This window comes from Piliocolobus tephrosceles, chromosome 13 (assembly GCF_002776525.5).
Source record: "Piliocolobus tephrosceles isolate RC106 chromosome 13, ASM277652v3, whole genome shotgun sequence".
NCBI lineage: Eukaryota > Metazoa > Chordata > Mammalia > Primates > Cercopithecidae > Piliocolobus > Piliocolobus tephrosceles.
Window position 1 is genome coordinate 37,792,268 of NC_045446.1, and position 24,758 is coordinate 37,817,025.

The 24,758-nt window shown below is 38.7% G+C and overlaps 1 protein-coding gene across 3 annotated transcripts in view; it reads right to left on the minus strand.

The window, feature by feature from the left end:
- ANO3 (anoctamin 3) overlaps positions 1 to 24,758 on the minus strand; it is a 474,227-nt gene that overhangs the window by 57,674 nt on the left and 391,795 nt on the right. For all 3 annotated transcript variants that reach the window (XM_026454059.1, XM_023230338.2, XM_023230340.2), the window contains 3 exons: positions 7,519 to 7,601; positions 6,964 to 7,104; positions 6,247 to 6,411 (listed from right to left, as the gene is read on the minus strand). In XM_026454059.1, coding sequence (XP_026309844.1) covers positions 6,247 to 6,411; positions 6,964 to 7,104; positions 7,519 to 7,601 — 389 coding nt within the window. The remainder of the gene's footprint in view (positions 1 to 6,246; positions 6,412 to 6,963; positions 7,105 to 7,518; positions 7,602 to 24,758) is intronic.

Genomic DNA, 24,758 nt, shown 5'->3' on the forward strand with positions numbered 1-24,758 from the left:
CTATCGGGTAAATAACAAAATTAAGGCAGAAATAAATAAGTTATTTGAAACCAATGAGAACAAAGACACAATGTACAAGAATCTCTCGGACACAGCTAAAGCACTGTTTAGAGGGAAATTTATATCACTAAATGCCCACAAGAGAAAGTGAAAAAGATCTAAAATCAACACCCTAACAATCACAATTTAAAGAACTAGAGAAGCAAGAGCAAACAAATTCAAAACTAGCAGATGACAAGAAATAACTAAGATCAGAGCAGAACAGGAGATAGAGACATGAAAATCCCTTCAAAAAATCGATGAATCCAAGAGCTGGTTTTTGAAAACACTAACAAAATAGACCACTAGCCAGACTAATAAAGAAGAAAAGAGAGAATAATCAAATAGACACAATAAAAAAGGATAAAGGGAGATCACCACTGATCCCACAGAAATACAAACTACCACCAGAGAATACTATAAACACCTCTGCACAAATAAACTAGAAAATCTAGAAGAAATTGATGAATTCCTGGACACATACACTCTCCCAAGACTAAACCTGGAAGAAGTCAAATCCCTGAATAGACCAATAATATGTTCTGAAATTGAGGCAGTAATTAATAGCCTACCAACCAAAAAAAGCCCAGGACTAGACGAATTCACAGCAGAATTCTACCAGAGGTACAAAGAGGAGCTGGTACAATTCCTTCTGAAACTATTCCAAACAATAGAAAAAGAGGAACTCCTCCCTAATTCATTTTATGAGGCCAGAATCATCCTGATACCAAAACCTGGCAGAGAAACAACAAAAAAAAGAAAATTTCAGGCCAATATCCCTGACAATCATTGATGCAAAAATCCTCAATACAATACTGGCAAACTGAATCCAGCAGCACATCAAAAAACTTACCCACCACCATCAAGTTGGCTTCATCCCTGGGATACAAGGCTGGTTCAACATATGCAAATCAATAAACATAATCCATCATATAAACAGAACCAATGACAAAAATCTGTCTTGGTTATCTCAATGGATGCAGATTATCTCAATAGATGCTGAAAAGACCTTCAATAAAATTCAATATCCCTTCAGGTTAAAAACTCTCAATAAAATGGGTATTGACAGAACATATCTCAAAATAATAAGAGCTATTTAAGAAAAACCCACAGCCAATATCATATTGAATTGGCAAAAGCTGGAAGCATTCCCTTTGAAAATCAATACAAGACAGGATGCCCTGTCTCACCACTCCTATTCAACATAATATTGCAAGTTCTGGCCAGGGCGATCAGGCAAAACAATGAAACAAAGGACATTCTAATAGGAAGAGAGGAAGGCAAATTGTCTGTGTTGCAGATAACATGATCCGATATTTAGAAAACCCCATTGTCTCGACCCCAAAAACTCCTTAAGCTGATAAGTAACTTCAGCAAAGTCTTAGGGTACAAAATCAATATGCAAAAATCAAAGCACTCCTATACAACATCAGTAGACAAGCAGAGAGCCAAATCATAAATGAACTCCCATTCACAATTGCTACAAAGAGAAAAAAATTCCTAGGAATATAGATAACAAGGGATCTGAAGGACCTCTTTAAGGAGAACTACAAACCACTGCTCAAGGAAATATGAGATGACATAAATGAATGCAAAAACCTTCTATTCTCATGGAAAGGAAGAATCAATATCATGCAAATGACCATACTGCCCCAAGTAATTTACAGATTCAATGCTATTCCCATCAAACTACCATTGACATTCTTCACGGAATTAGAAAAACTACTTTAAGTTTCATATGAAACCAAAGAAGAGCCCGCATAGCCAAGACAATCCTAAGCAAAAAGAACAAAGCTGGAGGCATTACACTACCTGAATTCAAACTATACTACAAGGCTAGAGTAACCAAAACAGCATGGTACTAGTATCAAAACAGACATACACACCAACGGAACAGTACAAAGACCTCAGAAATAACATCACATATCTACAACCATCTGAATCTTCAACAAAACTGACAAAAACAAGCAATGGGCAGAGGATTTTTTAAAATCAATAAATGAGTTGATATCATAGAAGAAGTTTTATCAGAGACTGTGTTGGGGAGGAGAGGATGGGGAGAGGTTGATCAATGGGTGCAAAATTATAATTAGATAGAATAAATAAGTTATAGTGTTCTATTATACAGTAGGGTGACATTGTTTAACACTTAGGTATTTTACATTACAAAACAGGTAGAAAAGAGGCTTAGATGACCATCGCAAAGAAATGATAATTGCCATGAGGTGATGGTCATACTAAATACCCTGAGTTGATCATTATACAACATACATATGTTCAAAACATCCAATTATACTCCTAAACATGTACGATTATAATATGTGAATTAAAATAAACATATTAGCTAAACAAATACAAATCCCTATGAACAAAAAGTTACACTAAATCAAAAGGGTGTGCCACATTTTTTCTCACTACTGAGGGACCAATATTCTTAATATTTGGTTGTAATTTCTTAAAGTTTCAAAATCCAGAAGATTGTATGTGTATTCTAGAAAAAATGGAATCAAGTAAACTTTTATATCCTTATATAACTGTATTTCATGTTCTTAAATAATATTCACATAGCATTTTAATAGTTTATATGATACTACCTTATATAGAATTTGAATAACTTTCTTTTATTTTTGGTTATTTAAGGGGGTCTCTTTTCTAATATCTACTACTCTAAATAATACTATAACTGATGATCTTTATATATGAATCTTGAATTATTGATAATTCCTTTAAAATAGAATATTGGAAATTAATTTTAACAAAGATTTGTCCTTTACTAGATTTGAATAGAATATAAGCTTATTGTAGCAAATCTAGAAAATTCAAATATGTGATAAATATTAGACAATATGTAAAGAAAATAAAAATTACTTATATTCTTCAAGAGGTAACTCTAGAAAATATTTTGATCTATACTTGCCATTATTATGTATATAGCTGTAAATGCTCTTTAGTTTGAGTTTTGATACTACCATTGCCAGATATATTTTAAAAATCAGGTTGATGTTTACCCAGGAAGCATTATTTCTTTATCTAAATGCTGGATTAATTTGCACAACAGGTAATTATCTTTTTAATTAAATTTTTTAAAAAATGTAATATGGTGCCTATGATAAGACTGCTTTACTATACTAGTTTGTAATATTGTTTTACAATTTCTTTCATGATTGACAATCTACTTAGAATATCTACTTTTACTTTAAGCAGTTGTGACTATTTATCTTTTCCCCAGAAAGGCTTACATTTTCTTGAGAGTTTTCAAACTTACCAGCACGGAAATTACGTGGGTTGGGGAAGGGTGGATGGGGAGATGTCGATCAATGGGTACAAAATTATAATTAGATAGAAGAAATAAATTCTAGTGTTCTATTACACAGTAATATCTTTTTTTTTTTTTTTTTTTTTTTTGAGGCTTGGTCTCATGTTATCATTCAGGCTGGAGTGCAGTAGGGTGATCACAGCTTATTGTAGTCTTGACATCTGCTCTCAATTGATCCTCCCACCTCGGCCTCCTGAGTAGTTGGGACTACAGGTATGCACCACTACATCTGGCTTTAAAAAACTTTTTGTAGCAATAAGATCTCACTATTGCCCAGGCTGGTCTCAAACTGCTGGGCTCAAGTAATCCTCCCGCCTTGACCTCCCAAAGTGTTGGGATTACAGGCATAAGCCACCATGCCTGGACCCTCTTCTAATATTTTAATCTCCTTTACATCTATAAATGTATCTGGTAAGATGATTTGTGGCTATTTACCTATCAAATACCATCAAGTATGGCTTCTCAATGCCCACAGTGGGCAAAAAAATTACATCATATCCATACTCTTTACATACCAGTCACATCTCCAAAGCTAGGCATTGATTTACTTTTCCAATCTTATTTTTCTTTATTCTAATATGTTTCACAGACACTTCTCATTATTTCCTTAAGGGCAAAGAACATGCATTTCTGTGATTCTGTCCATTTGTGGGCTGAATTTCTTCAAACAACAATCTCCTTTCTGCTCTTTCTTGGCTGATCAGAATAAGCACCCTCTCTGTTTCTATTCAAGTCTTCTGATCCACTATCATAAAACTTTTCATGAGCAATAGATGACTTTTTTCTCACCTTACTCAGGGCCCTTTTTGCTTCAACTATTGTGCATTCTTCATTGAATTCTTCAATTCTCTTTCCCCACTAGACTATAAGATCCTGGATAGCAGAACTATGACCAGTTACTATTATTAATTTTTTTGTCAACCAACCTACTTACAATAAGAAATGAGTCAATTTAAGATCAAATTGGGTGACTGCTTGTGTGACCTAGAAATAAACACAACTACTTAGTTATTTTTTCCCAGATAATAGGGACAATTGCAATAACCTCTGTCTACTGAAAAGCTGTCACAGTTCGTACTGATTTTGTTACAAACAAGATGTTTTACTATATACCAGAAAAATATCAGCAAAAATGTAAAAATCTACAGTGTCTGTGCTGAAAATGACTCTTCCATCAATGTGGTGCTTGTACAGTGCACAACCTATACTATCTTATATATACCTCCATATAGGTTTCCCACTTCTAAAAGTGTATTTTTCAATGTGTATTTGTAAATTTTAAATTATGAGTCAAGAGCATACATTATTTTACGGCTCGTTTAGACATGATGTAAACAATATTCTCTTTCTACAAATTAAACTGGACCTGAGCAAAGCAAACTCCAGTAGAAGAAGTTAACTACTATCCTCATAATAATGTGTACTCATTTATAACCGTGACTGTTCACTTTTCTCTTAAGATCTTCTCTGATTATTGTTTTAAAGTTGAATAGCAAATGGTCTCAACTCCCTCCAAGCTAAACAAATAATGTCAGTATCAATCATATTTGGAACCAAATGCATATTATCTATCTATAATACCAACCTTATTACTTATGTATTGCTCAGCTATATCAAAGAAATTATCTCATGATGTAAATATACTAACATTAACACTTACTATATGCAAGTTATTTAAGCTCTTTGAATCTCAGTTTCATTATTTACATAATGAAGGATACTGGAGCTGTTGGAAGAATTAAAGATATTATCCTTAATGTGCCAATAGGTGCCTTCTATTTTCAGAGGAAATTGGTTCCCATTGATAGACCTTGTTGAAGACATAGGCCTATGCATACTGTTGTGCCATCAACCATGGACATTTTGTTCATAAGTTATTAAGTGCACGTGATGTTGAAACAAAAAGGTGTTTTCTTTGAGTAACTAGCACATAAAAATATTGGATGATTTAAGTTAAATAAGCAGTTGAAACATGAGGAACATGGTCATATAAAGAGTCAAAGAAGATAATAAAGGCATAGCAATGCCACAGCATGCCAGACTATGACAAAATGGTATAGTTAGGCAAAATCTGTTATGTTTCTTATAGAACAGAGCAGGTATGCAAAGAGAAGCACTGGGAAAAGGAGAGAAAGGAAAGAAGGTAGAAAGTGAGGGAGGGAAGGAGGGAGAGGGAGTGAGAGGAAGGGAGGGAGAGGATGTGAGAGAGGGAGGGATTAAGGGAGAGAGACAGAAGAGGAGAAGGAAGGAGAAGAGAGGAGGGGAGGGGAGGGGAAGAGGGCAAGAGAGGGGAGGGGAGGAGAGGAGAGGTAGGGAGAGGAGAGGAGAGGAGAGGAGGAGAGGAGAGGAGAGGACAGAGAAGAGAAGAGGAGAGGAGAGGGGAGAACAAGAGAGAAGAGAAAAACGTTAGATTCGGAGAAAGAAAAATGGAGTAATTGCCTTATTGTTTTTCATTTCACACGAAGACTAGTAGATAACAATACTTCACTTTCAGAAAGATTTTCCCATATCTTTCCAACAAGTTTTCTTATAAAATGGAGTTTATTGGGATGATTTTAAAGCCCAAACAATTCTTTATTTGTTTGAAAAGTGCATAGCACCATCTCTAGTACACACTAGATACTAAAAGAATGGAAGCTATCACTAATCAGATTATAAACTCAAAAATGCAGGGAAGCTAATACAATTGAAATTTATTTTAATTTCAAAAATCTATCATCTAAACCAGAAAGATGAAATCTTTTCTGTTAAACTGAGTTGTCATTGACAGAAAAGTGGCTTGGTCTTATTTTGGCTTCCATGTAAATACATTTCAAATATAAGGGAAACATAGACCTCTCCCCTTTCTACCCCTTTTTTATCTACTGAAGAATAACATTATAGACACTTACAAGATTCAGCAACATAATGATTATGAAATTGATACAGACAGCAGCAGCAGATGTTGCAAACTGCCAGTATTGTTTGATGAAATTCCACTTGAATGATGCAAACTGTTCCATGACAACCAGGCGGTACACCACGACTCCAAATACTGCAGTGATCACCAAGGATATCTACAATATTAGAGACCAGAAAAAAATCCACATTTTACATCATTAACAAGTCAAAAGCAAAACCGTAGATCAAATCTACTGTCCCCAAGAATTGAAGGTATTTACCTTTCCAAGAAAGGATATCTAGATTTAATTTTCTCCTGTAAGGAAGTTATATTCTAGTCAAAATAAATAGGACAAAATTTGTCATTTTAGTATGATAACAAAGTTATCACACTAACATGCAAATTCTGCCCAATGTCCTCTTAAATGGAATGCTCATTTTTAACACAAGATATCTAATCCATCAGGTCAACTCATATAATTTCCATTTTATCTTAGATGATCTCTGTTTCTCCCAAAGAATATTTTCTTTAAAAAGGTGCACAAACTGCCTTTGTAAAATCTCCATAACCTGCTGTGACTTCTGTTTGTTTAATTATATGTATTACCAAAGTGTTGGAAAGAATAAGGTTTCTGACGTTCTCAGTGTCACAAAATAAGTTGGTATCATTGAACTTACTTCTAAATTTGGAATCCCAAAGCATTTTGATATTGATGGCTACACTTTACCATGAAGAATATTCCTGAGACAGAAACAAGAAGACGAGTGACTTTGTCTGAGGAAGGCTGATGTGGTTCAGGTTTTCCCGTGATGGGATTTACGATCTCCATCTTGTAATACTTGGCTTCAAACTGGGGACGAAGTGTTTCCTATGAGAGAAACTAAAGTTATCCAAATATCAAAGCCATAAACTAAAAAAAAAATACCCCCAAGAGTTGATACAATACTCCTAAATTTGGCCTACTTTTGTATTAACAATAAAGCAATAAAGCAACCTTTTAAAAATAACATTGAATTGCCTTCCAAATAAATCCTGAGCAGTACTGTAATTAGCATAATTTTCCACTAATATAATTTAAAGAAACATCACAGAAGTGGTCTGAAAAATACATACTTCATTGATCTCTATTATCTTCATAACATAATAAATCTTGTTAGTAGGAAAGATCAAGAAAAATTTAATGGTGGTTAACTGCTTCCCACCTGAATGCTAGGGCAGTAGATAATTTTCCATATCCTGTAATAGCCCAGTTTCCCTATTTCCTTGTATCGTAACATCTTACCTCCTCTTCTTCCCATTCGATGAGGTCCCAAGTATAGGTCAGTATACTCCTTCTTCTTTTCCAAAACTCCAGGAAGACTGTGGCTATAAAATATAAAAACGATAATTCTTTACACAAATCACATCATATTGCTTTTCTTCTTTATAATGATATATCTTATCTCATAATTAAAATTAATTAAATTATTATTAAAGTAATAAATTAAAATTTTATTTTTCCCTTTTCCTCTTCTTCCTGTGTTTATACATCATTAATTAGTGTATCTATTAACATATACTGCTAGAGGATGTGATTTCTTTTACTGGAACCAAGAAGCAGGGACTTTTTGTCATCACAGCTCATCAAAATGATGCAATCAATATTACTGAGCTAAATATTGACCCTTTTGACCTGCATATGCTTATTCAAAATCTAAAGACTCAAATAAAGCCTTCTCCAAGAATCACAATAAAGACCAGATGATACTTGTCTAGCACATACAGAGAGTTGGTGTAGGAGACAGAATAAAAGAACAAACTCTCATAGTGAAGGAGAAAAGAAAGACAAGAGAAGAAACTCTCGAATTCATATTCTGGGTGGACTCTACATGGACGGAAAAGGACTCAGTGGAAAAAGTAAAGAAATTCCTGAACTGACAGCTTTTCTGTGTAAACAGCGAAGAGAACGATTGCTGCTTAATTTTTTTTCTAGATGGGCTCTATCTTACACCATTCAAGACTTTGTGGACACAACTAACTAAGAACTCACATACACGTTTTAGAAATGTGTGGTACTGGGGCAACCATCTTTGGGTCCCCTCCCATTGTACGGGAGCTTTGTTTTCACTCTATTAACTCTTGCAACTGCACACTCTTCTGGTCCATGTTTGTTACGGCTCAAGCTGAGCTTTTTGTTCACTGTCCACCATTGCTGTTTGCCATTGTCGCAGACTCGTCACTGACTTCCATCCCTCCTGATCCAGCGAGGCATCCATGCTGCTCCCGATCAGGCTAAAGCTCACCATTGTTCCTGCATGGCTAAGTGCCCAAGTTCGTCCTAACTGAGCTGAACACTAGTCACTGGGTTCCACAGTTCTCTTCCATGATCCACAGCTTCTAATAAACCTATGACACTCACCGCATGGCCCAAGGTTCCATTCCTTGGAATCCATGAGGCCAAGAACCCCAGGTCAGAGAACAAAAGGCTTGTCACCATCTTGGGAGCAGCCCACCCCATCTTGGGAGTGGTCTACCACCATCTTGGGAGCTCTAAGAACAAAGACCCATTGGTAACATTTGGTGGCCCGTATGGGGCTTCTCCAAAGTGGTGAGTAATATCGAACACCTTTCTCTTGCTATTCTGTCCTATCTTTCCTTAGAATTGGAGGAAAATAACCGGGCACCTGTCAGCCAGTTAAAAACGATTAGTGTGGCCACTGGACTAAAGACTCAGATGTGAGGCTTCCTGGGAAAATGCTTTCTAACAACCCCAACCCTTCTGGTTTGGGAGTGTTGTTCTGCCTGGTACCAGTTTCTGCTTTCACAATTTTCCTGGGGAAGCTGAGGGTCGACTAGAGGCAGAAAGCTGTCATCCCGAACTCCCAGAATTGGCCAGTTGAGATCCTGGCACAGCCAGAAGTCTCTACTCAACAGTTGCCCATGAGTGCACCCTTTCATCTCCTTCTGACCCATACCTCCTGGGTCCTAACCATGACTTTCTTGAAAGTGTAGACCCCAAATTCTCCTTACTTCTGAATCTACTTCCTCTGATCCCTGCCTCCTATGTACTAATGCTTCAGACTTTCACTTCTACTCCCAAGTATTAGAGCAGGTTGTATCTCCAAAGGGACCTAAGGAAGCTCTACACTGTGTCCTTAAGCAACTAGGCTATGAACCCAGGGAGTCTTGTCCCTGGCGACTCTCCCAATTTAGGCATACAGCTCTCGACATGGGCAGTTATGTGGGAACTGTTCCCCACCACCCTTGCCAGGGCCTTAGAACTGATAACCCAGTACTTTAACAACTGGAACTGGGTCTACAACAACGTAATAGATCAGGATGAAAACGAATTGAGTAAGTTATTCCTATATAATTTATATTCCTATAGTGGCAAATGGGGCAACAAGCAAACGTCCTTCTACTGTGTTTCCAAAATCTTTCTACAGAGGCAGAAAGGAGAAAGAGAGAGGCAGAGAGAGAGAGAGAGGAAGAGACAGAGACAAAAGGTGAGTCAGAAAGAGAGAGAGACAGAAAGTCAAAGGAGAAAGAGAGAGAAAGAGAAAGATAGAAATGGTAAAGGAAAAACAGTGTACCCTATTCCTTTAAAAGCCAGGGTAAATTTAAAACCTGTAATTGATAATTGAAGGCCTTCTCTGTGACCCTATAACAGGCCAATAGTACCTTGTTGTCAGTGTAAACAAGGGCGTAGCCCAAAACACTGAGACCACTGACAACCCACAGCCTTCCTATCAAAAATCCTTAACTCAGCAACCGGCGAATGGCCCAAATGCATTCAATTGGTAGCGGCAACTGCTTTGCTAACAGAAGAAAGTAGAAAAATAGTCTTTAGAGGAAACCTCATTGTGAGCACACCTCACCAGTTCAGAGCTATCTTAAATCAAAAAAAGCAAAAAGGTAGCTTACTAACTCAAAAATCTTAAAGTATGGGACTATTCTGTTAGAAAAAGGTGATTTAACATTAACCACTGAAAATTCCCGTAACCCAGCAAATTTCCTAACAGGGGATTTAAATCTTAATTACCATACAAAGGTCCAACCAGACCTAGGAGGAACTCCCTTTAGGAAAGGACTATAGATGGTTCCTCCCGGGTGATTGAGAAAAAAAAACACAATGGGTATTCAGCATTGACGGGGAGACTCTTGTGGAAGCAGAGTTAGGATAATTGCCTAATAATTGGTCTGCTCAGATGTGTGATTTGTTTGCACTCAGTCAAGCCTTAAAGTACTTACAGAATAAAAAAAAAACTCTATCTCAATACTGAGTCAAAAGGTTACCTACACCCTCTCTGAAACGAATTTGCATAAGAACTGTTGTTTATGCGAATGAATCTTGATGGGGCAGCTGGGTTGTTATGAAATTACGAACCCAGCCCAGGTCTAGGACTCACCCCTGAGCCAAAGGCAATGTTGGGCACACTAGCAAAGGACCATTAGAATCCAGCAGCCTGGACCCCTTTCTTTGTGGTCAAGAGAGGCGGGTAAAGGGGTGCAGGACTGCTACATCGGTGAGCATAACTAATTCAATAAGCAGAGGTCCATGGGTGGTTACACACCCTGGAAAGGAATAAGCATTAGGACCATAGAGGACGCTCTAGGACTAATGTTCATCAGAAAATGACTGGGGGTGCTGCCATCCCTATGTTCTTTTTTCAGAAGGGAAACATTCCCCCCAAGACAAAAATGCCCCTAAGATGTATTCTGGAGAATTGGGACCAATTTGACCCTCAAGACACTAAGAAAGAAGTGACTTCTATTCTTCTGCAGTACTGCCTGGCCACAATATACTCTTCAAGGGGGAGAAACCTGGCCCCGTGAGGGAAGTATACATTATAACACCATCTTACAGCTAGACCTCTTTTGTAGAAAGAAGGGCAAATGGAGTGAAGTGCCACATGTGCAAACTTTCTTTTCATTAAGAGATAACTCGTAATTATGTAAAAAATGTAATTTAATCCCTACAGGAAACCCTCAGAGTCTACCTCCCTGTCCCGGTGTCCCCCCAGCTCCTTCCCCAACTAAGGACCCCCCTTCAACCCAAACGGTCCAAAAAGAGATAAACAAAGGGGTAAACAATGATCCCAAGAGTGCCAATATTTCCCGATTACACCCCCTCCAAGTGGTGGCAGGAAGAGAATTCGGCCCAGTCAGATTGCATGTACCTTTTTCCCTCTCAGACTTGAAGGAAATTAAAATAAACCTAGGTAAATTCTCAGATAACCCTGATGGCTATATTGATGTTTTACAAGGGTTAGGACAATCCTTTGATCTGACATGGAGAGATATAATGTTACTGCTAAATCAGACACTAACCCCAAATGAGAGAAGTGCCGCCATAACTGCAGCCCGAGAGTGTGGCGATCTCTGGTATTTCAGTCAGGTCAATGATAGGATGACAACAGAGGAAAGAGAACAATTCCCCACAGGCCAGCAGGCAGTTCCCAGTGTAGACCCTCACTGGGATGCAAAATGAGAACATGGAGATTGGTGCCGCAGACATTTGCTAACTTGAATGCTGGAAGGACTAAGGAAAACTAGGAAGAAACCTATGAATTATTCAATGATGTCCACTATGACACAGGGAAAGGAAGAAAATCCTACTGCCTTTCTGGGGAGACTAAGGGAGGCACTGAGGAAGCATACCTCTCTGTCACCTGACTCTATTGACAGCCAGGTACTCTTAAAGGATAAGTTTATCATTCAGTCAGCTGCAGACATTAGAAAAAGACTTCAAAAGTCCACCTTAGGCTGAAGCAAAACTTAGAAACCCTATTGAACTTGGCAACTTCGGTTTTTTATAATAGAGATCAGGAGGAGCGGGCGACGGGATAAACGGGATAAAAAGAACGCTCCCGCTTTAGTCATGGCCCTCAGGCAAGCGGACTTTGGAGGCTCTGGAACAGGGAAAGGCTGGGCAAATCAAATGCCTAATAGGGCTTGCATTCAGTGCAGTCTACAAGGACACTTTAAAGAAGATTGTCCAAATAGAAATAAGCCGCCCCCTCGTCCATACCCCTTATGTGAAGGGAAATCACTGGAAGGCCCACTGCCCCAGGGGACGAAGGTCCTCTGAGTCAGAAGCCACTAACCAGATGATCCAGCAGCAGGACTGAGGGTGCCCAGGGCAAGCGCCAGCCCATGCTGTCACCCTCACAGTGCCCCGGGTATGCTTGACCATTGAGGGCCAGGAGGTTAACTGTCTCCTGGACACTGGCGCAGCCTTCTCAGTTTTAATGACCTGTCCTGGACAACTGTCCTCCAGATCTGTCACTACCCAAGGGTTCCTAGGACAGGCAGTCACTAGATACTTCTCCCAGCCACTAAATTGTGACTGGAGAACTTTTTTCACATGCCTTTCTAATTATGCCTGAAAGCCCCTCTCTTTTTTCAGCGAGAGACATTCTAGCAAAAGCAGGGACCATTATATACCTGAACATAGGAGAAGGAAAAAGGGTAAATATATATGCAGACTCTAGGTATGCTTACCTAGTCCTCCATGCCCATGCAGCAATATGGAGAGAAAGGGAATTCCTAACTTCCAAGGGAACACCTAGCAAACATCAGGAAGCCATTAGGAGATTATTATTGGCGGTTCAGAAACCTAAAGAGGTGGCAGTCTTAACATTGCTGGGGTCATCAGAAAGGAAAGGAAAGGGAAATAGAAGGGAACCGCCAAGCAGATACTGAAGACAAAAGAGCTGTAAGGTGGGACCCTCCGTTAGAAATGCTTATAGAAGGACCCCTAGTACAGGGTAATCCCCTTCAGGAAACCAAGCCCCAGTACTCAGCAGAAGAAATAGAATGGGGAAACTCACGAGGACATAGTTTCCTCCCCTCAGGATGGCTAGCCACTGAAGAAGGAAAAATACTTTTCCCTGCAGCTAACCAATGGAAATTACTTAAAAACCTTCACCAAACCTTTCACTTAGGCATTGATAGCACCCATCAGATGGCCAAAACATTATTTACTGGACCAGGCCTTTTCAAAACTATCAAGCAGACAGTCAGGGCCTGTGAAGTGTGTCAAAGAAATAATCCCCTGCCTTATCGCCAAGCTCCTTCAGGAGAACAGAGAACAAGCCATTACCCAGGAGAAGACTGGCAACTAGATTTTACCCACATGCCCAAATCTCAGGGATCTCAGTATCTACTAGTCTGGGTAGATACTTTCATTGGTTGGGTGGAGGCCTTTCCTTGTAGGACAGAAAAGTCCCAAGAGGTAATAAAAGCACTACTAATTCATGAAATAATTCCCAGATTCGTACATCCCTGAGGCTTACAGGTGACAACTGCCCCGCTTTAAAGGCTGCAGTAACCCAGGGAGTATCCCAGGCGTTAGGCACACAATATCACTTACACTGAGCCTGGAGGCCACAAGCCTCAGGAAAAGCCAAGAAAATGAACGAAATACTCAAACAACATCTAAAAAAGCTAACCCAAGAAACCCACCTCACATGGCCTGCTTTGTTGCCTGCGGCCTTACTAAGAATCTGAAACTCCCCCAAAAGCAGGACTTAGCCCATACGAAATGCTGTATGGACGACCCTTCCTAACCAATGACCTTGTGTTTGACCAAGAGACGGCCAACTTAGTTGCAGACATCACCTCCTTAGCCAAATATCAACAAGTTCTTAAAACATTACAGGGAACCTGTGTCCCAGAGGAGGGAAAGGAATTATTCCACCCTGGAGACATGGTATTAGTCAAGTCCCTTCCCTCTAATTCCCCATCCCTAGACACATCCTGGGAAGGACCCTACCCAGTCATTTTATGTATCCCAACCATGGTTAAAGTGGCTGGAGTGGAGTCTTGGATACATCACACTCAAGTCAAACCCTGGATACTGCCAAAGGAGCCTAAAAATCCAAGAGACAACACTAGCTATTCCTGTGAACCTCTAGAGGATCTACGCCTACTCTTCAAGTGACAACTGTGAAGTAACTAGAATCATAGATCCACATGGCCCTCCCTTGTCATATTTTTCTTTTTACTGTTCTCTTAACCCCTTTCACTCTCACTGCACCTCCTCCATGCCGCTGTACTGCCAGTAGCTCCCCTTACCAAGAGCTTCTATGGAGAATGCAGCTTCCCAGAAATATTGATGCCCCATCGTAGAGGGGTTTGTCTAAAGGAAACCCCACTTTCAACACCCACAACCACATGCCCCTGTACTTCAGGCCATATATTTCAATCCCTGTATCTTTAACCTCCTTGTAAAATATGTCTCTTCCAGGATCGAAGCTGTAAAACTACAAATGGTTCCTCAAACGGAGCCCCAGATGCAGTCCATGACTAAGATCTACCGCAGACCCCTGGACCGGCCTGCTAGCCCATGCTCTGATGTTAATGACACCGAAGGCACCCTAGGGGTCTCAATTGCACAACCCCTACTATGCCCCAATTCAGCAGGAAGCAGGTAAGAGCAGTCATCAGCCAACCTCCCCAGCATCACTTGGGTTTTCCTGTTGAGTGAGGACTGAGAGGCAGGACTAGCTGGATCTCCTAGACGGACTAAGAATTCCTAAGTCGAGCTGGGGAAGGTGACCGCACCTACCTTTCAACATGAGGTGTGTAACTCAGCTCACACCCAACCAATCAGGTAGTAAAGAGGGCTCACTAAAATACAAATTAGGCTAAAAGCAGGAGGTAAAGGAATAGTCAAATCATGTATCACCTGAGAGCACAGGGGAGGGACAATGATTGGGATATAAACCCCAGGCATTGGAGATGGGAGTGGGCAACCCCCTTTGGGTCCCCTCCGTTGTATGGGAGCTCTGTTTTCACTCTACTAAATCTTGGAACTGCACACTCTTCTGGTCCGTGTTTGTTATGGCTCAAGCTGAACTTTCGCTCGCCATCCACTACTACCATTTGCCACCATCACAGACCCACCGCTGACTTCCAACCCTCTGGATCCGACAGGGTGTCTGCTGTGCTCCTGATCCAGTGAGGTGCCCACTGCCACTCCCAATCAGGCTAAAGGCTCGCCATTGTTCCTGCACGGCTAAGTTCCCAGGTTCATCCTAATCAAGCCGAACACTAGTTGCTGGGTTCCACGGTTCTCTTCCATGACCCACGGCTTCTAATAGAGCTATAACACTAAGCGCATGGCCCAAGGTTCCATTCCTTGGAATCCATGAGGCCAAGAACCCCAGGTCAGAGAACAAAAGGCTTGCTGCTATCTTGGGAGCAGCCCGCCTCATCTTGGGAGTGGCCCACCACCATCTTGGGAGCTCTAAGAACAAAGACCTGCCGGTAACAACTGGATGAGTCCGACTGCTTTATAGCTGCCTGTGTGTGAAAAGCAACTAACACTTTCTAGGCCTCAATTTTTTAATCTATAAAATGGAAGCAGTAAATATCGCATCATGTAAGTTGTTGAGTATTAATGAGAATTAAAAGGATTAATCACCATAAAAGGCCTGATACTGCCAATAATATATTTGACAAATATGAGTTTCTCTTTTTCCCTTTATTCTACTTTATGGCAACTCCTACTTACTAGTCTCTTTCTTTTGCTACTAAGTGGACATCTGGGTTTGTTTCTTTGTTTCATCAGGGACGGGTTCTAAATGTTGTACCCCCTAACCCTCAAAGCATTATCTATTCTCTTAGAGGGTAAAGGGCAGAGATGTTATCCCTTTTGTTTTCTAACCTCAGAGGAGGTCAGAAATGTCACGAGATCTCTGTAGATCCTCTTATCAGCTTCTCTTACACAATCCTTTGGTTCTGTGTGTGGTGAAGGTTGGATTGGGGCCAAATCAGATCAGTAGAAACCAAATGTTGAACCAACTGGTGAAAAGAGAAATACAGAAATACAGATGGAGTATCCCTACAATGGAATACTATGCAGCAATAGGAAGAAATGTTAAGTATGGACCCATGCATGGAAGGAGCAGGGATGTTTCCTACAGCATAGAAGGAGCTTGAAAACACAGCGCTAAGTGAGAGAAGCCGGACAGGAAGGATCATATATTGTGTGGTCTGCTTATGTATGATCTGCTCACATATTGTATGATCTGCATACATGAAATACCCAAGGAAGACAAATCCACAGTCAGGAAATAGATCTGTGGTTGCCAGGGGCAGGGACTTTTGGGGGAAAATAGGGTGTGACTGTTAACAGGGACCTGCTTTCTTCTGGGGTAATGAAAATGGTCTAACATTGATTGCAGTGAGGGTTGTACAGCTCTGTGAATATGCTAAAAAACCATTGAATTGGACATTTTAAATGGGTGCAAATTATAGTCCAATAAATTATTTGTAGAAACTAAAAGAAAAAGAAAAAAAGAAATTTGTGGTACTAAGGTTTTTTCTCCTTCTCTCTTTATAACTAAAAATCAGCACCAGTACTAGTTAGAAAAAAAAATACAATGTTCATAGTTGCATTTTCTTACCTTTCATGACATTTCCAAGGCCCTCTCTCACATATGTTTTAAATTCATTGTCACTATCATAACATTTTCAAAGGGATATGGCAAGTGTTATCATCATGTGGATTTTGGAAACAAAGATGCTAATTGGCTGTGACCCTGACAATAAATGGCAGAGCCAGGACCAAAACTCTTGCTAGTTATTCTCCACCTACAGTGCCTGGCTGATACATTCCTCAGGCTGTTTTTTGTGGGTTGGTTGGTTGGTTGGTGTTCAGATTTTTGTTTTTTCCCTAGGACTACCATAAGTAATTACTCTGTGCTTATTTTCAGCAGTTTTAAAAGAGTACAAATGACTAAAAGAAGCAAGACACCCAAAAATTATTGTCAGCAGGAAAAATTAGAATCTCCAAGCACTGGATCTGCTTTCAAATAGCAGACCAGAATCACTGTTACCAAATGAGACATTTAGAACTTAAGAGGAAAGTGGAATATAGAGGAAGTAGACAGGAAAAGAGATACAAAGAAAAGGAAAACTCAAAAAAAAGTACAATATTAAGTAAGCAAGTACAACATACAGTGATTCCTAGGCTGGGACTTAAGGTTTTTAATATAGTCCATGACATTTAGAATGCTCTGTCAAATCCTAATTATCGTTGATCTCCGTCAAGGCTTAAAGTTTAAATGTGTCTGTCACATACTTTCTTCTTAATTTATATTTCCAGCATATACTTGAGCAAAAAACATGTTTCACAAAATATAAAAAATAAAGGTAATCTTGAATTTGGTGAGATTTTAGCTTGAAGGTAATAGCATTACAGAAAATATATTGAATTTTTCTCAGAAAGTAGGGTGTCCACTTTCAATTTTAATATTAAGAGGTAACCTTTGTTAAAAATCCTTTGTTAAAAATCCTGATACATGTATATCCTTAAATACATATATCAGCTGGTGATATATGTATTTTATTTATGGCTTATTTATTTCAACTTTCAGGTAATCCACATTCTCACTTTTTAAAATTGTTAATTAGAAAAAGAGTATACAGAATAATTGAGTATGCAAAACACTAATGAAATAAATTGGCATTTACTAATCCCTACTAAAATTAATAAAAATACAATTATTAATACAAATAGCTAACTTTGAAAGTTAAAACAGTGGTTGCTTCTGGGGGTAGAGATGATTGGCAAGAGGCTCAAGGAACTATGCGAGGTGATGAAATCTATGTTTTAACAGGTGTGATGGTGGTTATACAAGTTCATTTATTTTTCAGAAGTGACCATAGTGTTCTTAGAATCTGTGGATTTCACTCTTATGAAAATTATACCTAAAAATTACAGAAAATAATTTTTTAAATAAGTTTGTGATTAAAAATATTATATGACTTGATTCTTATGTAAATCTTCTTTGCTTTCTGAATCTTTTAAACTCCTTTTTTTTTTTTTTGAGACAGAGGTTCACTTTGTCCCTCAGGCTAGAGTGCAGTGGCATGATCTCGGCTCACTGCAACCTCTGCCTCCTGGGTTCAAGTGATTCTCTTGCCTCAGCCTCCTGAGTAGCTGAGACTAGAAGTGCATTTCACCATGCCAGGATGTTTTTTTTTATTTTAGTCGAGACGGGGTTTCACCAAGCTGTCCAGTCTCGTCTTGAACTCCTGAGCTCAGGCAATCTGCCCACCTTGGCCTCCCAAAGTGCTAGGATTGCAGGCGTGAGCCACCGCGCCTAGCCCCAACCTTTTTAACTCTCGTGCTTAGCATTAGCGGGACCTGATCTTGTAGTGATGGGCTGAAAAGAAAGCAGGGAGATGGGATGACCATATGTCATTCCACAGTCAGTTCCAGGGTGTTTGCAAACCTAAATTATGAACACAGGCAACCAGCTTGGATTTGAAGAGTAGGCTGAACAATAAAAATGTCTGTACATTTTTCTAGAACAGTTGTATTAACCAGCCTTGGAAAGGAGTAAGGGCTTCTATTTATGCCAAGATCTAAGCAAAGAGATGAAGCAGAAGCACCCAACTTGGGTGATCTCAAGGTTCTCTCAGGTATGCAAATGCATGTGGCTTAGTATATACATAGAAGAAAAGGTTGGGGCTGACCCTAAACAAAAAAAGTATTTAGTTCATCTAGACACACCCAAATTTCAATAATACATGATGAAATAAAGCTCTACACTGCCGTAAGTCATCAGCCAGATTTGACTCACTGGCTCACATCTTGTCTATTGCGGCGTAAATATTGGGTTCCAACTTATGGAAATGTGAGATGGAGGTCAAAAAATTGTTAGGGTCTCAATTAAGCAACTGTTCTCTCAGAAGGATTACATGAATTTAAATCACAACCTTGATAGCAGAGGAAAAGAGGATGAGAAAAGGGATTGAGCTGGCATCTTGATCAAGATTGAGTAATGGACATGGGAATTTCAAGAGGAAACAGAAATCTGTGAAAAACTCTATGAATCTATGACTTTGAACAAAGTATCTTATAATCCATTTTATTGTAATTGCTGGTGAAAAGTTTGGCATGCATAGTTAACTCTGGAATCCTGGCTGGATCAGGTGGTCTCTGAAGCAAGCAGCAGATTAAAAGAATACAGCAGCATTAATGACAGCCCCAGATCAAATCAGGGGTGAGAACTGAGTGGTTGGAAGAACTGACGAAGTGAATCAGGAGGATTTATATAGTTGAACATTTTAGAGCTTCAAAAAATGTCAATGCTCAAGTTACACTTGAGACCAATTAAGTCAAAATCTCTAGGAAAAATATCCCAGCATCAGAACTTTTTAATGCTCCCAAGGACTTCAAATGTGCAGCCAAGGTTGATCACAGTAGCCTAGAGAATAAGCAGTTGTGCTGATGGAAGAGGTAGAAGAGCAGTCAAAGTCATGGTTACTGAGGTGATAGAACCTCAATACAAAAATTATAAGGTCAAGCCAGCAGAAATAATAGTCATTTTGTTTTGACTTCCAACTATTTATAAAGTATTTTAATAATCACTTTAGATACATTACTTCTAATGTCTATAACACCCATTCTCTTAATAGTCAATAAAAATCTGAACGCGAAGTACATGTACAAGGTGTATATGAAATGTTTCATAAAATGGCTATTGTTATTAACCTTCGGTTTAACATATGAGAAATTTGGAGTATTAAGAGGTTAAGTGACTTGCTGAAGTCACATGGATGATAGAAACCTAAGTCATTCTAACTCTAATATTCATACTCTGTCTACCATACAATGCTTCCCTGAATAGACATGAAATAGGTTCTGATAGGTAGGAATGAAAATCTGAGAACAAGCTGTGAGTGTCATCAATAAAGAAGTATCCTGCAGATAGGTAGATAGGGATGTAGAAAAAACAGCAGAAATGAAATAGCATGGGGTTCAAAGCACAGAAATCTGATACATAAGAGCAAAGGAATAATGGCTCAAAATAAAGATGGCAACAGAGGGATGGTGAGGAGGGGAGGGAGTGTATTAAACTTGTTAAATGTTAAAATAAAGATACTTAAAAATAAAAGTGTATAAAATGAAAGTCATTAAATTTATAAAGAATAAAATATCAAATCAGATACAGATGTAAGGAAGGCTTATAAATATAGATGCATATATAGGTAGGTGGACTGACAAATGTAGATACACAAATAATGCAGAGATATATATATATATAAGCATTAGCACTGATTGTGGGAAGTGGATTAGGGGGCATTTTCACTTTGCTCATAGTAGACACTGTACAAAGAAATGTGTGCTGCCTATGTTCTTTTTAACCACTCTGGAAAGTTTATCAACTCCTTTCTTTGGTCCTGTGAAACTGGTCTGGGGATGGAGTCAGAGGATCAGAGGCCTCCATAAGAGAAGGACATTTTTGTTAAAAGGGAAAGCCAGGTTTGACATGACTCATGGAAGTGAAAGGGATATTCCAGAAAAGCTGAAGATAATAAAGCATAACTCTGTTCCTTAGCAACTATACATTATATTTACTTTTCACACCTGCCTCTCTGACGACACCCTCTTCTCAACTTAAAAAAATTCAAAGATGAACAGGCTGCATTTAGTTCTTATAGCTCCATTTCCTCGGTTTATAGTTCATAGCACAGAGTGTCAGAATCATAGAGTCACAAATGTAAGGGAGGTCAGATGCTGCATGTGGTTTGTTCCAAGTTATTTACTTTAAATTTAAAGACAACAAGGCCCATGGGGGTTGAAACATGTCACTGAGTTTGTTTAGAAACCTTCCAAAGCATCTACAGCACTTTATTATAACTTATTACACTTGTTCTTACACATGATTTTTACTACACTTGAAGTTAAGTATTTTTAGTGTCTTTTTTTCCTTAGCTTTCTTAGTGCTTGGCACACTGAAAATGCTCAATAAATGTTCATCAAATTGAACTGAATTATTGAATAGAATCCAGTCATAATGTAACTCCTGGTCTTATCATCTTTCCATTACTCCAGGTTTTCAAATTATGCTTCGAGGAATCTCATTGGCAATATGGGAAGGCCTATAGTCCCAGCACCTTGGGAGGCTGAGGCAGGTGGATCACCAGAGGTCAGGAGTTTGAGACCAGCCTGGCCAACATGGTGAAACCCTGTCTCTACTAAAAATACAAAAACTAGCAGGGTGTGGTGGTGTGCACCTACAATCCCAGCTACTCAGGAGGCTGAGGCAGGAGAATGACTTGAACCTGGGAGGCAGAGGTTGCAGAGATGAGATCGCGCCATTGCACTCCAGTCTGGTGATAGAGTGAGACTACGTCTCAAAAAAAAAAGACAGACTCTCACCAGGGAAGGCCCCTTCTTTATCTGCTTTATATCTTGAACAATCAAGATCAATTTTAGTTGAAAAAATAATGATTGTTCAACAAATTTTGAAAACCACGGTATTATACTTCCAATGTGGTTGATTAGAAAGGTCAGTTCAAACACAAATGAAGTTAAATATGTCTGAGTATGAAGGAAAAATGAACTCCAAGCATTGTTTTCATCAGAACAGTTAAAGACTTGAAGCCTTCTCAAAAGAAGGCCCAGCTGAAACAACAGTTTATCAGGGCAACAACTCAGATTGCCAGTTTGGACAGCACCCAAATACTACTAAAGACTCCTCCATTCCCTAGGTTTATTTTCAGCATCATCCTCAAGTATAATGTGCTTTCCCAACGCACTATTGCAACACCACTACACAAGAGGTAGAAATAGAAACCTTGCTAAACAGGTTCTGCATTTGGCAAAAGAGCCATGAATATGGGACATTTTACATCTCCATGCCTGGGGAAAATCACTCGGTCTTTTTGGTGAACACCTTATAGAAATGTAATGCATGGAGTTCTCTACATGAGCACAAAGTAGACTAATGGTTACGAAGAGCCTGTAAATGTGTGAAGAGGCAGATTTTGAACATCTGGACTGAACTGTATTTGACACAGCGCAGTATCTGGAACTGGTTGCTTAAAACCTGCTTGTCTTGTTAAATTTCCTCTGTTCAAGGACATGGAATCTCTCTCTAATTTTACTTCAAATTTCCCTTTCCTTCCTTTCTCTAAAAACATTGAATAAGAAAGAAGATAGTAAAGCCAGCATTTGAAGCCTAAGTATTGAAAGTCTTTACCAGTTTCTGAAATCAGACTTAACATCTTTCCCCCACCTTGCAAATTTCATGAATAAGAAACTACATATAAGCATCATCATGTCTATTAAATTACAATGAGAACTCTCACTCAATCTTGACCAGAGCAGATTCTTAACTTGGAAGCAGAGTCCCTCTAAAGGTAACTCTTCTGGTCACTCAATATTCTATTGGCATTTGTATATTAAATAGACATTTCAGTACCATTTATTCCAATTGAAATGGATACTCTCAATTGAATTGCTAAAATATTGTAGGTGTCCACACTTGATAAACTAGTCAGCTTTTTGCCATGTGTTTTTCATAAATGCAATATAATCTTTTAAAGCACAATATTAATTGTTCTCAAGCCTTTTCCTCATCTAACCATTCAGCGATTTGACATACTTTCTTTAATTCAGTTGAATATTTTCTAATTAAAAATGTAACATCAACAAAAATAATAGGAATAAGCACCTTGTCTTATATACTTCTGCAATCTAGGGATAGAGGAGTGCATGCCGTATAGTTGACCTTTAATTAATGTATGTTGAAATAATTAATTAAAAGTATAAAGAAGAAAATAAAAGTCACTAACAATCCCACCATGAATAAACAGCTACTATTAAAATTTTGGCATTTCTATCCAAGGTATTTTTCTTGAGCTGTATATTCAGGACTGACACCTTGCTGATACTCAGAAGTATGGCCATACTAATTGTTAATTTATAAAGGAAAAAACAAAAACTGAACCTGCAATTAAAACTCCTCAAAGACTTCCATCTCCTTACTGGCTAGCCTATCCTTCCCATAAAACCTTCACCAGGACCAGATACCTGTATAGTCAGTCCCTGGAACAACTTGTGACTCCAGAAAACTGCTCGAGAACTAAGGTCTTCATCTATTCAAACTGGCCAGTACTAGAGCCCGAAACATTATTCAATGTTTGCCTTTTCAACCTGTAAGTATTTCTCTGGAACTGGAAATAGTACCTCAGTTAGACTGTACTTGGCACCGTAGGTAAACACCAACCAGTATAAAATAAATTACTGACTTCACCTTTAAAATAAAATGAAATGAAAATTATCTTTTTGATTAAGTAATAATGCTCCTCAGAACATACAGGAACAGCAGTGTGGTACTGAACAAAGACTAGGGATTAGAGTAGGGATGTTCTGGGTTTGAATGGTGCATATATTTCTAATTGTCTGACCTTGGACAAATTACTAAATGATGATAAAATTCTGCTGTTACTACTTAAAATGGGAATAATAAAACTGTATTCATAAGAATGTTGTACAAATTAAGTGAGAGACAATTTGTAGTAGTCTATGCATAATCCACTGGAAGGCCATAATAAATTGTAATAACCAATTTTCTTAACACTCTAGTTTTTACACATACCAAGAACTTTGTCTTGGTTTCCCCTGCATGAAGATAATTTTCTGCTAGGAAAAACGGATGTATTGTCAATTATTTATATTTCAATTGTTTCGTTTTTATAAAAATTCAGTCACAACCAGTCAGCAGTTTCCACAAGATACTTTCCATCTTTTGTTCATGACCTAGGAAATGGCATATTGTTTCTTTTCTCCTTTTTTTTGAGACGGAGTCTCGCTGTGTCGTCCAGGGTGGAGTGCAATGGTGCGATCTTGGCTCACTTCAACCTCTGCCTCCCGGCTTCAAGCCATTCTCCTGCCTCAGCCTCCCGCGTAGCTGGGATTACAGGCAAGAGCCACCACGCCCACCTAATTTTTGTATTTTTAGTAGAGACGGGAGTTTCACCATGTTGACCAGGGTGATCTCAAACTCCTGACCTCAGGTGATCCACCTACCTCGGCCTCCCAAAGTGCTGGGATTACAGGCGTGAACCACTGTGTCCGGCCTTCTCCTTTTGTATTTAAGACTGCAAAGCTGCCTCTAAAGTAAATAATTTAATCCCAAACTTATTTTTCAGAGCACAATGTATGTTCATCGTTATACTGAGCATAAAAAAAGACAAGGAATTGCATCATATTTCCAAAGAAAACCGGCATTTATCGAGCGCTTACAACATCCTTGAGTTTGTGCTAGATATTTTTACATTAAGTCACATCATCTTCACAACAACTCAGGTTGACTAAACATTATTCATCTCATTATATAAACAAACTGAGACTCTTAGAGGTTAAGTTATGTGAGGAAGTTACTTGGCTGGAATACTGAATTTCTTCCATGGTTTATTTCAAACATAATTTGGAATATAACTTTCTTGGCTATATAATCTGTAACTTCTTTCTAGGAAGAAATTAGCATCACAGATAAAAGGTTTGAACAAGTTTCCGAAACAGCTAAATGAGATGAGGAACTTCTGGAAGGTAAGCTGCTCATCCCTCCAGTGGCCCATCAATCAGCAGTTCAAAGGCCTATGACTTGACATGCTTTCCTTTCTGAGTCTAATAATATTTACTAAACAATTTTTTTTTTTAATAAACGTTTCTACTAAGATATAAATCTTTGCATTGGTCTGTTAGAGGACTTTTGCTTTACAGCAAAACTC